This window comes from Telopea speciosissima, chromosome 1 (assembly GCF_018873765.1).
Source record: "Telopea speciosissima isolate NSW1024214 ecotype Mountain lineage chromosome 1, Tspe_v1, whole genome shotgun sequence".
Taxonomy (NCBI): Eukaryota; Viridiplantae; Streptophyta; class Magnoliopsida; order Proteales; family Proteaceae; genus Telopea; species Telopea speciosissima.
Genome location: NC_057916.1, coordinates 86755848 through 86770241, shown reverse-complemented (window position 1 = coordinate 86770241; position 14394 = coordinate 86755848). Strand labels below are relative to the sequence as shown.

At 39.5% G+C, this 14394-nt stretch overlaps 1 protein-coding gene across 1 annotated transcript; it reads left to right on the top strand.

Annotated features, from left to right (window-relative positions):
* Positions 1 to 1253: 1253 nt before the first annotated feature.
* On the top strand, positions 1254 to 4660 carry LOC122643755 (30S ribosomal protein S6 alpha, chloroplastic). The gene is made up of 2 exons (XM_043837341.1): positions 1254 to 1708; positions 4098 to 4660. The coding sequence occupies exons 1-2, from the start codon at positions 1307 to 1309 to the stop codon at positions 4335 to 4337; spliced, it is 642 nt and encodes a 213-aa protein (XP_043693276.1). The 5' UTR covers positions 1254 to 1306; the 3' UTR covers positions 4338 to 4660.
* The last annotated feature ends 9734 nt before the right edge of the window (positions 4661 to 14394 follow it).

Here is a 14394-nt window from a genome sequence, read left to right as displayed (position 1 = left end):
GAATGAAGGACAACAGTGCAGTATATGATAGAGAATAAAATTGAAAGTAGAAGGATCATCAAAATTGACATTCATCCAATTCTGATTAAACCTGTCAATCTAAAGAATCAAAAGGTGCAAGTAGCTTCTAGTAAAAGAATACTTTTGTTCACCAGAAGACAAGGAAACTTTTTAGAAATTTTTCTCTTAGTCCACATGTAGTGTGACTAGTAAAAGAATACTTTTATTTTATTTCAGTTAAACAATAAAAGCCACTGAGAACATATCTTATATTCCCTAATCTTCTTTAAGAACAATAACATGGGGCATAGGCTGGCATAGGGTTGTATAGGTTTTAACTAGTGGTAATATTCAATAATACTTCTATTAAAATATATCTTATGTAAGACTTGGAGCATTGTGTGTGCAGATTAGGGCTGCAATAGGGTTGGGCTTGACCGGGCTTTTTACAACTCCAGTCCAACCCTGAGTCCCCTTAGTTGGGCCAAGCCCGGCCCGACCTTGCCTCAGGGCCCGAAAAATCCAACCTTGACTCGCCTTCAAGGTTGGGCCAGGCTGACCCTAATTGGCCTTGATCATGGGGAAGGGGAAGAGAGATGCATGAGCTGGGATAGGTTGGGGAGAAAATTATTAATTTTACATAAAATAACATTAGGGCAAGCGATCTCTCTACTTGGTCGCATGATCCCTACACCAGCGTTTGGGCCAATGAGATAGCACACCTCAATATCCACCCAGGGGGCAAGGGCATCATTTCATGGTTTCCAGTTAGAGGGCGTAGGGGGCTTAACCAAGCATGGATCAAATATATCACTTCTCTTCATATATAATATTTTTTTATAACAAAATGCATGTGACGTTTTCTTGGCCTTGAGTCAAGGTTAGGTTAGGGTATCTCAGCCCAAGCCCTGTGCAGGTTCAAGGTAGGCCAGGGCAGACTCGGGCCGACAGGGCCAAACTTGCACCCCTAGTACAGCACATAAAACAAAGAGGAACCAAGAAAGACTTAAAAATTTTATTTTCTTATTCCCCTAAATTATCCTGTAATTACTTAAATTCTCCTATTCAAAACTTATTTTCTGATCCCCCTACAATTCTAAAATTTCACCTCACTTTTTCCCTTGATAATTTAAAACTCCTAAATTGACCCTCAACCCCTCTTTCAAGTTTCAACATAGGTGAAAAGGACGAAATTATCCTTCTACCTATCTTATCCAAAATTTCACAATCTTCATCACCAGCCTCTCCCTCCCAGTCTCCCACCCACTCTGCCCTGCTTTGCCTCGGAAAGCTTCAGCCTCCAGCCATGGCGTCGCCTGCAATGGCTTCAACCCTCACTTCTTCTTCTTTCTGTCCTAAGCTGTTCCACAACAATTTCACATCCTCTTCTTTGTCCTCAGTTCCATCTGTTATTTCTATCGGTCGTCGTCTGAGATTTTGCCCTAGTAAAATCGAGCACCAGCAGCAGAGGAGCAGCAACGGAATTTCTGTCAAAGCCCTTACCCTAGATTTCTCTGGTTCGTTCTTCGAAGGAGGAGTTGTTAACGATGAACCACCAACAACCCCACCTGGTTCGGCCATTTCGGTGGCGGAGGACAAGGAAGAGCCTCAGTGTCCGCCTGGACTTCGACAGTACGAGACCATGGCCGTATTGAGGCCCACCATGTCAGAGGACGAACGTCTCGCTCTCACCCAGAAGTACGAAGAGGTAGGTAATCCATTCATCGTCTTCTCCTATAATTCCTCTCTCTCTAGGTTTATTTTCTCTTTCTATTCCTTCTTCTCGCTCTCTAGATCAATTGGATTTTTTTTGGGGATCCTGGTTAGGCCTAAATGAGCTACAAAAAAAACAACTTTCTTATTCAGCATAAATCTGCCATGGGATGTTTACATTTTGGATTGTTTCTGTTAACTGAGATGTGTCAAACCAGCAATGCAAGTTTATTTCTGTTCTATATAAATGGGTCTAATCTGAATGCACTACACTAACTTTTTAAACCATTTCTATAAGAAAATGACCTGACCCAATGGGTTTACATCTAAGCCTTTAATTTCATGGCATCAAATGGAACCTTTTAGTTATTGCTCTCAGGTTGAGGTGTAGTATTCAAGATGCGTCATTGGCAATCCATATCTATAGTTTCCATTTGGTTATGAGTGGAAATATCTAAATGTGAGATCCATTGGATTATTGTCCGCATATAATCCAATGGTTTACTCAAGAAAAACATATTCTAGCACCCTTCAGAGGGGGAAAAAAAAAAAACCCCTCTGCCGTGCCTTAATCTTGCGATGCCTTGCAGTTCGGGCCTGAGAACTCGACACGTAGAAGATGCGACATCCAACGGTGGCACCGCAAGATGAAGGCATTGCAGAGGATCTGACTAGTGCTTATTTCTTCCAGTTTCCACCCCATAATATTTACTATTGAGATACCTATTTATGTTAGAGGATTTATGTTCCTTAGCATTTGTTTCACTATGCCATATTAGGTAGATCTCGATAGCACAAAGTGACTACCCATGCTGTCAATGGTGATGCTTTTGACAAGGTTCTGGCATGATATCTGACTGGAAGCTGATGAATTGAAAAACATCTTGAAAGATATTATATTTCAAATCTACTTTCCTGCTCGAGTCATTGCAATTAGAACAGCTAGGTTACTTGCTTCCTGGGCTTCAGTTATGGAAGAAGAAAGTCCTCTTCTTGGTTCTCCAACTTCGTTTTCTGGATGCCAATTTGTATGCTTAATTGTGTGAATATACTGATTTTGGTTTTGATGAAAACTATTTATTCACCACTAAGATGATATTGGGATCATTCGTGCTCTTGTCCATATCTCTGTTACAGGATTGCATTATAGACATTGCAATAAATGCATAGAAGGAGGATAGGTATATATGCACAAACTTCCCACATAGATATGAGGGAAGGATTAAGTCAAATGAAAAGACCAAATGGTCATAGATATCTGTGGTAAGTAGAGCTTGAGATCCATCGCATGGACATGCCTATTGGTCTTTTTATGAGTTGGTTCAGATACTTGGCAAAGTCAAAAGGTTTCGCCGAGAAAAATTATTCATGTCTTTAGGTAGAAATGTCTTTCATTATTTAAGGAGCGAAACTCCTAGTTCATAGCGTCATTAGTATCTTCTTTCCTAGTTTTTTTTATTTGAGGTATTTACTGTTGGAGTTCCTGCTGTTGCATGTTTCGCCGAGCGTCTTGGGGAACAAAGTGAAATCTGTCCCCTGCAAGTTCAGAATGAATTCTTTGACTGGTTTGGTAAACATCAGACAGAAACCAGATTCCTTTTGTATTTGGGAGAAGACTTTATGGGTTTCTTTGCCTTACTACCAATGTGATACGATCCTGGATCTCAGCCCACAAAACCGGTTCAGTAGGTGAGGGTGCCCAGGATTATATTGGTCCACACCAGAGTTCATTACTCTCCGATGTGGGATACCCACCAGAGTTCATTACTCTCGAGTGGGACAGCAGGATCGTAACATTCCACCACGCTTCTGGACCGACGTCCCTGGCGGCCCACTCCATGGCGGCTTTCACTCCGGACCCCTCGAGCACCAGGTAGCCCTTTCCATAGGTCGCCCCTGCCGGTGCCCCGACCCGTAGACATGGCAGCCTGCTCTGATACCATTGATACGATCCTGGATCTTAGCCCACAAAACCGGTTCAGTAGGTGACGGTGCCCAGGATTATATTGGTCCACACCAGAGTTCATTACTCTCCGATGTGGGATACCCACCAGAGTTCATTACTCTCGAGTGGGACAGCAGGATCGTAACACAATGCCCCCTTTGGTGCCAATAACCAACACCTGCATAATCTGTTACAACACAAACTTGGAATCTTCAGTAGGTATCACCTTTTGTTATTTTATTTTGAGCAGAAGAAGAGTTCAGTTAAAATAATAAATGCTCGCTGGTTTCTTCACTGAAATCAATCTCATTTGTTACAAAGGAAAATATGTGATTTACCACTGACTTGTACAACTCTGAGCTTTAATTTTATGGATATAAGTGATTTAGATGTTAGCTAAAGCCGTAATGAACTGAAAATTTTCACTTTTGTCCTGCAGTTGCTTGTTGCTGGGGGTGGCATGTACATTGAGGTATTTAACAGAGGAGTTATTCCACTTGCTTATAGCATCAAGAAGAAAAACAGGGCCGGAGAGAGCAACACCTATTTGGATGGTATCTACCTCCTTTTCACCTATTTCACAAAACCGGAGTCCATTACTGCACTTGAGGCAATATTGACGGCTGATGACGATGTTATTCGATCCTCAACCTTCAAGATAAGGAAGAGAAAGTATTAGACTATGCTGATACTGCCTCCTCAGAAGGAAAATGTAAAGAGGAAGGGAGAGAGTTCTCATACATGGTCTTGAGGTTGGTTCTCAAACATCAAAATTTTATGAAATTCAATGTACTTATTTAATTCTTTCCAAGTTTATTTGAGTAGGATGTAGGAATGTTTTTGTTGCACAGGCTTCATCCAGTCCAAGAATCAGTTTGTAAGGTGAAGGTTATTGTTAGGGGACATAGAGGAGACTAAAAACATTGCCAGATCTCTCCCTTCTGTAACAACAATGGATGAAAAGTTAGTTGATGCATGGGCTTTGTATGTCTTTGTAATTCATTCAAGCGTGTCAGTCATAAGAAGCTTTTCTTGTTGCGATTGATCTCTTCTTGTAGGAAGTTTGTATATACCAAATGAATTGATAACCCTTAAAAGAATCCTCACTTCCCACAACAAATGAATCAACCCCTCTTCACCCAAAAAAAAAAACAGGTGGGGGTGAAGGAATTGTAACTATACTCCACAGATTTTATACGTGAAGCCTATTCTACTAATCTTTTATTTTGGGTTAAAGCCTATTCTACTAATCATGATCCCAATACAATAAAGAAGGGTTGGTGCAGTTTCTCATATTAAAAAAAAAGAAAAGAAAAGATTAGAAACGAATAATCTACACAGTTTCTCTTTACTGTGCCCCGCAGGGGTGATGGGCTCCGGGCTTGGGCCTTTGCTACCATCGCAGACCTTAAAAAAAAAACTTTTGGGTCGCCACCAAAAAATGTCGGAGTTGAGCAAACTTCGAAACAGGTACAAGAATTTGAGATACGCATAACCAAAACCAATTTAACATCATATGATAATTGAACTCCCATCATTGTTATGGAAGGAAAATACAATTTTAGGCATAGAAACTGAACAGTATAGTCATTGATAAGCAGATTAGATTTCTCCTTCAACATATAATGTATGGTTTTTAGCTGTATAGTTGCAGTAGTCCACATAACACATGTCTTTGCTAAGGTGACTTAGATGTCTGAATTATAATTAATTAACTAATGCCCCATGGAGCATCAGAGGCAGTGGCACCTCCAGTGATGGCAAATCTTATCCTGTAGTCTCCAGTGACTTAAGATAATAACTTATATTTTTGAAGCAGCCCATGATATAAAATATCAAGGAGACCCATATCTCCATTACTCAAGCAAGTGTTCAATATTCAACAAGGGAGGATAAACCATAATTTGGGCTCTGTAAAATCATAGGACATAATCTTTGGTTTGGGTTGACTGGAAACCTGTCAATTTATTTTTCTTTTTTCCTTTTAAAAATTTCCTGATGAACTCCAGCATTACAAATGGATCCTAATCAATATTTACAGTGGAGACAGAAAAACTGTTTTGCCATTGGTTTTGAGCTGGAAAAAGGAAACCAGAGAGCCCTTATAGGTTTGATTGTAAAAGCTATTGCTGGGATTAGGCCCCCTGTCTAATTCAGGAAAAGTGAGCATCTATTTACATTGTTTAGTTGTTCCCTTCTATCACTACACAAATATTGGGGTGGTTAGGTTTAGTTATTATTAAGATTTAACCCATTTATATTTTGGATTATTCAATAATTTGGATTGTGATGTACTCTCGTCATTTATGATTGCTTTTTAACATTGGAAACAGCCTTACATAATGTGGGTTTCTCTGTTATTTTATGGACCAAGTTCTTCCTCACATAGTGAAGTGATAATCTCTTAAGCCAAGAGTTTTGACTCTTGAATAGTTGAATGGAACTTCTGAAATAGTGGAAGAGGCATTTCAGACTTGTACAAAAAGGGGGCAAAGGGAACAATAACACCCCAATGGTCAGATTCTCTTCACCCATGGTAAAGAAAAACTTTCGCCTCGAAATATTATCGTCACAAGTCACAAGGGTTTGCTATTTTTTTGAATATCATAAAACACCTATTTTGCTATTATTCAGATGATATATGTTCATGTCGGCCATTGGGTAGAGAGGACATGGTCTAGATTAGCCATGTGTCAAATTTTCAAGTCTATTCAATCAAATACTAGCATGTGTATTGGCATGAATCCCGTGTATGTCCATGCTTGCATACCAGTATTTTAACAAGTATTGTGCATTCTCCTAACCTTGAGATGGTTTAGATAGGAAAAACCAAGAAAATCAACAGTTCAGTTCAGATCTATATTGTGAATTTCAAAAACATCACAAACACTTGTGACACCAATAACTACTCATAGTTTGAATAAACCCTAGAATAACCCCTCCCTTGAGACGGTTTGGATAGGAAAAACCTAGAAAATCAACAGTTCAGATCTATCTTGTGAATTTCAAAAACATCACAAATACTTGTGACACCAATAACTATAACCCTCCCCCTCCCAAAGAATGGGATCCGGATTGTCTACTAGACTACTACGCAGCTGCCCTATTGCGAAGACACAGCAAGGCGTGAAATGACTGCCTGACCCCTACCCAAGTGCCTTGCTCGAGTAGGGGTAAGGCAGTCATTTCATGCCTTGCTGTGTCTACGCAACAGGACACTTGGGGCAGCCTCGCGCAGCAGGAGACCCCAATCCCAAAGAATGTGCATGCCTTGCTGTTGCTCGCCTTTGTCACTTGTTGAAAGTGAAAGGAGGAAGTAGATAGAGAGGACGAGATAAGCGGGGAGAGAGATGAGAACTAGTGGGGAGAAGGATTTTTTAAAAAATGAATTTACAAAACTGTCCCTCTATTTCAACTAATTTTTTTTTACCCAAAAAAAAAAATGATAGTGAAACGAATTCGTTCACTCTCAGATGATGGGCAGTGGGCACGGCAGGAGCGGGCAGGACCATGGAGTCTCCCTAAGGATCATGCGATCTCATATCTAAACACCTAAGTGACCTAACGATATCTCTGAAATCTCCATATTCCCACACAGGCAATTTAGTTTTCCAGTGGTCAGAGGTATAAAAAAGTATAGGACAGTAGACGGTCACGGGCCAAGGATGAATAGCACTACCACTTTAGCTCCTTCTGTCTTATAAGGAATATATGCTCAAACAAATCTTTGATTTTTTGGTTTTTTAAAGAATCTGTCAGCTATTTTCCTTTCTGGTACTGAAAACCCATTTAGCTCTAACTCACGGCTTACCCATAGTTAATACATAGCTGAGGTTCCATAGTCCAAGTCCAAGTTCCCAAGGTGGGGGGAAAGAAACAGAGATGTAAAAGAATCGAGGAGCTAGAGAAGACAAAAACTCGATTAGGATTGATGTTGAAGGACCAAAGCCACTATCCATCAGGATTGATGTTGAAGAGGTCCTATTTGAAATTACATAGATGTCCTCGTGAATTGTTTTTTTCTTTTCTTTTCATTAAACTATTATTTATTCATAATTTTATAATCAGATTGGATTATATAGCTTTTGAACTGATTCATTTACTATCTAATTAAATATCGCTTTTTTAAATACGGATTCCCCTAAACGAATATCAACACAAATTAAATACGGATTTTTTTATTAACCATTTACATCTCTAGGGAGCATCTCCTAGTGTTTGTTGGTTTGGGCATATTATGATGATGATGATGATGATGACGACAAATGAAGGAAGGGGATTGAGTGACTATCTTTGGTTGCACTAACCATGCAATCAAAGGAGGCTGCCTACTCTTGTATCTATTAGGCCTTCTGTTGGAAATTTTATTTCATAAGGTAAGTTTCAAAATACTTCCTTATCTATTTCAAAAAATGGATTTTGGTTGTTTTTCCTCCCATGAGGTTTGAACCCATGATCCATGGGTAGTTGCTTTTTAGCTAAGTACTTTAAGTGCATCAATTTTAATCTCACATTGGAAGTAGGGAGAAGGAAGAGAGGTTAATGTATTGGAATGAAAACTGTAAGGATAGGATTCCTTGAAGATAGGAGTCTCTATCTTCCCTTGTTTCGGGGGCTGGGGGGGGGGGGGGTTCCAGGGTTTGTTTTCACACGCACACAACAAGCTAAGCCGAGCCAAGGCAAGGTGAGGCTGGGGTTTGGTGTGTGAAATTTATTTTTGCTCCGAACTGGACTTGTATCCAGATTCCTTTTTGCCGGCATCAGATAAAGCTTTTCTAATGTCAATGGTAACAATTCCGATGCCAGTTGGAGGTTTCCTGATGTCGAATACAGGCTATTCAACGCCAAACAAAATATATTAAGCATCGGGGTTGGTCAAGGACTATTCCAGTATGAACCACTGTTTGTTCGGTGTTGAGGTGGCCTCGACGGCATTGGCTCTTTGTTTTGGGTGTTGGGGCCTGTTAAGACCCCTACCCAGCTTGCTCCTAATTTTGTTTGACGCTTGAACTATTTTCTCTGGCATCAGAGGAGGGCTATCTGACGCCATTGGCTTATCGCTAACACCGACTAGCTTCATCAGGTGTTGTCTAATGCTCATTGTGTCGGTAATGACTAGTTTTTCTATATCTTCTGAGAGATACATCATTTGGTTCATGTGTGTTGAACAGTGATGGCCACTGAGAGGGGGGTGTGAATCAGTGGACTATAAAAATATTTTCCCTCAAGCAGGTTCACCTCCTAGATCACCTGTTGAGATCTTTAACACTCACCACAACCAACCACACAGTCTTCTTAAAAGGCAAACAGACACACAACCACACTCTAATTAGCAATCTTGACACGCTTACATACAACCACAATCACCGTCATCGCGCCAAGAGTCGCTAAACAAAGTGTTGCCAAGAGCTGCTATGTCAATCGTTGGAGATCCCTCACTCAAGCACACTGACTCAATCACAACTGGAGGATCTGAATACAAATCACAAAATCGTGTACACACCCCAGCCAGACTCAAAGGCTCTACCAAGTGTGTACACCCATCCTGCAGAAAAGGCACTTCTAACCAAAGCAAGCAAGCATCCACAACACAGAGATATACGTGCTTCGGCAAGTTGCCTACGTGCACGGAGTAATGGTCACTTGGACCTCAGCATCTACTCATCACTAATTTTCCCAGCATAAAACTGAGAAGCCGCACCCACGGCAGATGATGTTTCAGTCACACCTATGACTCAGGACATCTGACCTGCTTCTATCTCTAAGTATAGAGACAAGGGTGTTACCCCCAATGGTTTTCCCAGCACCCACTGGTAACCAGCACTGTGTCCAGATGCAACTGGACAACTCAATAAAAATAATTGGGCTTATACAAATGCCCTACAATGAAATCCACATAGCATAGGTCTATGGCAGTATAACCTAGCTAGCATATGCAATGGAAATACAGTATATCAAACACAACAGGCAATAAAGTGTAGAAAATCTCACAACCATGCACTGTCTTTGATCACTGATGTCCGGTGATAAAGTCGGCAACTCGGTGGCTCACTTTGGAATCTTCAATTTCTCCCAATTTGATAAGAACTGGAATCTTCAAGTGCGCTCACACCTGAGTCTGGGAGTTCCTAGCGATGTGGGAAACCACTTGTTTTCTTCCTTTTCTTTCTTTTCCTTTCCTTTCCTTTCCTTTCTTTTCTCTTATTTTCTTTTCCTTTTTCTCTTTCTTTTCTTTTCTTTTCCCTTTCCTTTCTTCTTTGTTTCCTCCACCGAATCTGAGATGGGGCTTGAGATGAGGCTTCAAACTTCTTTTTCTTCTCTTCTTCTTTCTTTCTTCCTTCCTTCCTTCCTTCCTTCTTCTTCCTTTCACCTTCTTCTTTCTTTTTCCTTTTCTCTTTTCCCTTTTCCTTCTTGGCTACAACCACCTAAAGAAGTTCTGGTTCTATGATTTCAGAATATCAATGGCATCAAGGAAGGGCTGGAGACATGAGATAGAGAGGGAGACTCAAATCATAGATGCATACAACACCTCTTAGGGCTTAGGGCTGCAACCCCTTTTTTTCTTCTTCCTTCCTTCTCTTTTCCTCTCCTTTTCCTTCTCCCTTTTTCTTCTATTTTTCTCTACACGATTCTGAAGCTTCTTTTTCATTTTGGAGAAGAAGAAGAACCATTTCCCTCTTCTTTCTACAAAAGATCAAGTAAAATACTAAATAGCCCTTTTAGATTGACCAATGGAATTTACATAAAAAGAATCTTCAATCAAGCATTGATTAAAGTACTTCTCTTAAGGTAGAGAGAGATTGGCACAGCTTCCTAAGTACTTTTTGAATAACCAATCAAAAGCTTTTAAATGGAATCAAAGATTTTTTGAAAAGCTTTTTAACTCATCCATTCACAGCCTTCACGTGGGAGAGTAATGATTTCCTTTTTTTGAAAATCTCTTCAATTTTGATAATTTCAAAAAGAGCCCCTCTAACCTCACTTATTTATGTCATCATAGACATTAATTATATTTATTTGCATTTAAACCCCTGAGACTAAAAAGTGATCTTAAGCTACTGGCCGAGAGCAAAATTTGAAATCCAACTTTCCAGATTTGCTTCTAATTTGCGCATCCAAACGGAAAAAATCATAACTCCCTCATTTGACGTCGGATTGACGAACCGTTTGAACCGATGGAAAGAAGACTCGACGAACTAAAATATTCATGTAGAATACTCCACCCAATGCTATCAATATACCCTCCAAAAATACCGACAAACATGCTGCTAGTGCGAAAACCTATAAAATCAATATTCTTAATGCACCTAGCCTTCACCCAAGGCTGTATAAGGCATCCAAACACTGCAATGAACAATCTCATGCTGCCACATAATCCCCGGATGCTCCAGTATCATTGCCAACATGCCACGACACTGTCAAATGACCAAAATGCCCCTGGATGACTCCCAAACACTATGGGACCTCTGTATACACTGCCATACCCCTGTAATGATATCACTGCCGTAGTGAACACTGTAAGAACTACTGGGGATGGTGAGGACACAATCCAGTCACTGCCTGCACTGCCATAAGCATGTCTACTCAACTAGAATGCTGCTTGACTGGCCTGAGCGTTATAACTGCACCAAGATGCATTGTGTTGACCACAACAACACACATGCACTGTGTTGATAACAATGACAACCAACACACAGTCACTGCCATCTGCACTGTGTGTTCAACAATGTGCCTTTAAGGGGTTCCTTCCCTCTATATATAGAAGACATACTTGGCATTTAGAGCATTACTCTAAGAGCTATTCCTCCTCTCTAACTCTCCTTCTTGTGTGTTTGGTCATCCATAGAACGCACATGTTTCCTTGTTTTGTAAGTCATATTTTTAAAGTTTTCTTTGAGTATGAGCACAATTTTGTAGAACTCAAAAGGGCACAGTAGGAGAATGTACTACTACTTGCGGAAGCCAATGACTATTTTATCTTGAGACCTATTCGTACATCTCCTGATTTGGAGTGGTTATTTTTGTTAGGAATTAACAACACAGTAGAACAACGATTTGTTAAAAAAAAAAGGGAAAAAAGAATATCAGATCACATACACACACAGAATACAGATTTACGTGGTTCATCCAAGGTGGGCTATATCCACGGCCGAGCAATAAGATTTACGTGGTTCACCCAAAGTGGGCTACATCCACGACCGAGTCACACCCCTATGTATAGGGTCTTGTGCAATACAACATAGAGAAACTTTAATCCTTAAATGTACAAAATTGCCCTTAATATAAACAATCACCGATATTGGGGAAGCATCACCGATACTTCTTGGATTAAGTTGAGATCAGGCTTCACCAATAACAATTTTTACTTGGAAACGGTTCAGATAAGTTTGTAGTCCTCTTATGAGTCATTATTTTATACAAAACCTTCCATCAAACACTTGGTGCATGTAAATAAACATGATAATATCGTACTAAGAAGAAGCAAAGGAATGTGAAAGTAGGGAGAGAGGTGCCAGCAGCAGCACACGAGAGAGAAAAGGAACCCTCAGCACACACAAACACGAACGAACTACAGAAAAAAGAAAGACTTTGCGGGCAAACATCCCACCAACAAATATAAACCTGTCAATTCAAGAAAGTCGAATTCAAGACTCTTTTACTTTCCTGAAGCGTTTCCCTTGCCAAATGCCAACTGGGCTCCCGCTGGGTTCTTTAACTTCTTTGCTTTATTTGTCAAGGATGAAATCTCCTCTACAAAAAGGATGGATTGAGATTGGCTTTGTCGCTGAGCTTTTCCACACTTCAGAATCAATCTTATCGTTATAAACGCTGTTGTGACTGATGAATTGTGAGTGATTGGTAAATGATCAATGATCGATTACCGTTTATCGATCACTTAGAGTTCATCGATCACTGACCGTTTATCGATTACTCATAGTTTATCAATCATTGAAAATAGATCTAGCTTAACTGAAAAATAGTTTCAATCTTGCTTAAAATAAATTTTGGTCTATTGACCGAAATAGACCAAAAAATTAGGATGTAAATACAAACCAAAAAAATTATAATCTTTGGTATGAATTCTAATAATAGATTATGGGATCTAGAAAGCATTTTGAAGCGAGAAATAAAAAGAAATCGATTTTCAAAATATGTTTTAGACCCAGAATCTATTTTGAGAATTCATAACAAACACATATTAAATATCCAAATATTTTAGTCTAAGACAAAAAATTGTTTTTCACAGACCGATTCTATTCCTACAAAATGCTATTCGGCCCAATTAACATAAGAGAGACTCCAAGACTAACATGCCCCTATGGAATGATGGTGTGGTTATTACAAACTAATCAATTTTGAACCCCCCCCCCCCCCCCCCCAAAAAAAAACAAAATTACAAACTAATCAATCAAAACCTAACAAATAAAAAACCCTGAAACCCCAAGAAATGTATGACATGTATGAGATGAGATGAAGATAAACCTTCCAGTCTCCATCATCAAAACCCTTAACCCTACGGAATCACAGCCATCATTCATCCCTTCCTTCCTTCCATCTTTATCATGAAAATTATTCCACCTAACCTCCCAACATATCTAAACTAGCACCTCTCCCTTCCACCGAACTCATAGAGTCTTACACTCTCACCTCACAAGAATCGTCGGTCAGGCTATTTTTGGAAGCAAAAAAATAAATAAATAAAGGAAATTAAGTAGAAAGAAAACACATAAATCAGTTACTACTTATCATGAGTTTTGTCAGCATAGCTTCCATGAGCCTTATCGGTGACGTGTACAATGGTTTGACCCGTTTCTGTTCTATGGTTTTGTGGTCTTTGTAATCTAAGGCCATGAGCTCTCACATGTTAGTTAAGTATACTCTACTTACCCAGAAAATAAAAAATAAAGTAAAAACATAGCTTCAGTGAGAGACCCCTAACCCACGATAATAAAATGACGAAAAACAAAAAAACTTACAAATGAAAGTAATTATAGGGAACATATATAGGACTTGGTTCAAGAATTAGAATCGATATGGTCAAATCGACCAATTTGGATTGGAATTGGCCGATTCCAATCGTTTTGGAACAGCAGATTCCAGGGTTTTTGAGACTAATTCTGAGTTTAAAATCCTTAACATAGGAGAAGGGCTCAAGCAACATAGAACGAGTGGGATATCGCCTCACCTACAATTAGGCGATACCACATGTCCTTTTACTTTCATAAATGTCTCTCTAAGCACTCTTTAATGATAGTGAAGTGAGTATTTATATAAGTAAAAATGACACCATCATCACCTAACTATAACCATTTGCATCTAACAATCCATAGTATCAGAATCGACTACATCAGATACCTATACTAGACCAAAAAGGTATCGAATTTTTTTTTTTTTGATGAAAGAAAATAAATGATTTTTAATTTGAAATCAGTCCAATATGGACCAATACATTTCGGTATCAATATTGATCCAAATCAACCGATTGGACCGATCCGATTCCGATTCTTGAAACAATCTCCAATCTCCATCTATCAATTTATTAAAGAAAACCCAAGCTTCTCCACGTTGAAGGGGAAGGAGCGTTTCCTATCACGCTCTCCATCAACTCTTTCTCAATGACACTCTCGTTCGTCATCTTTTCTCTTTTTAATTTAATTAGACCCCACAATCACAATCAAACCTCACTCCTCACCTGTTAGAACTTAGAAGCGAAGCAGAACAGAGCAGAGCAGAGC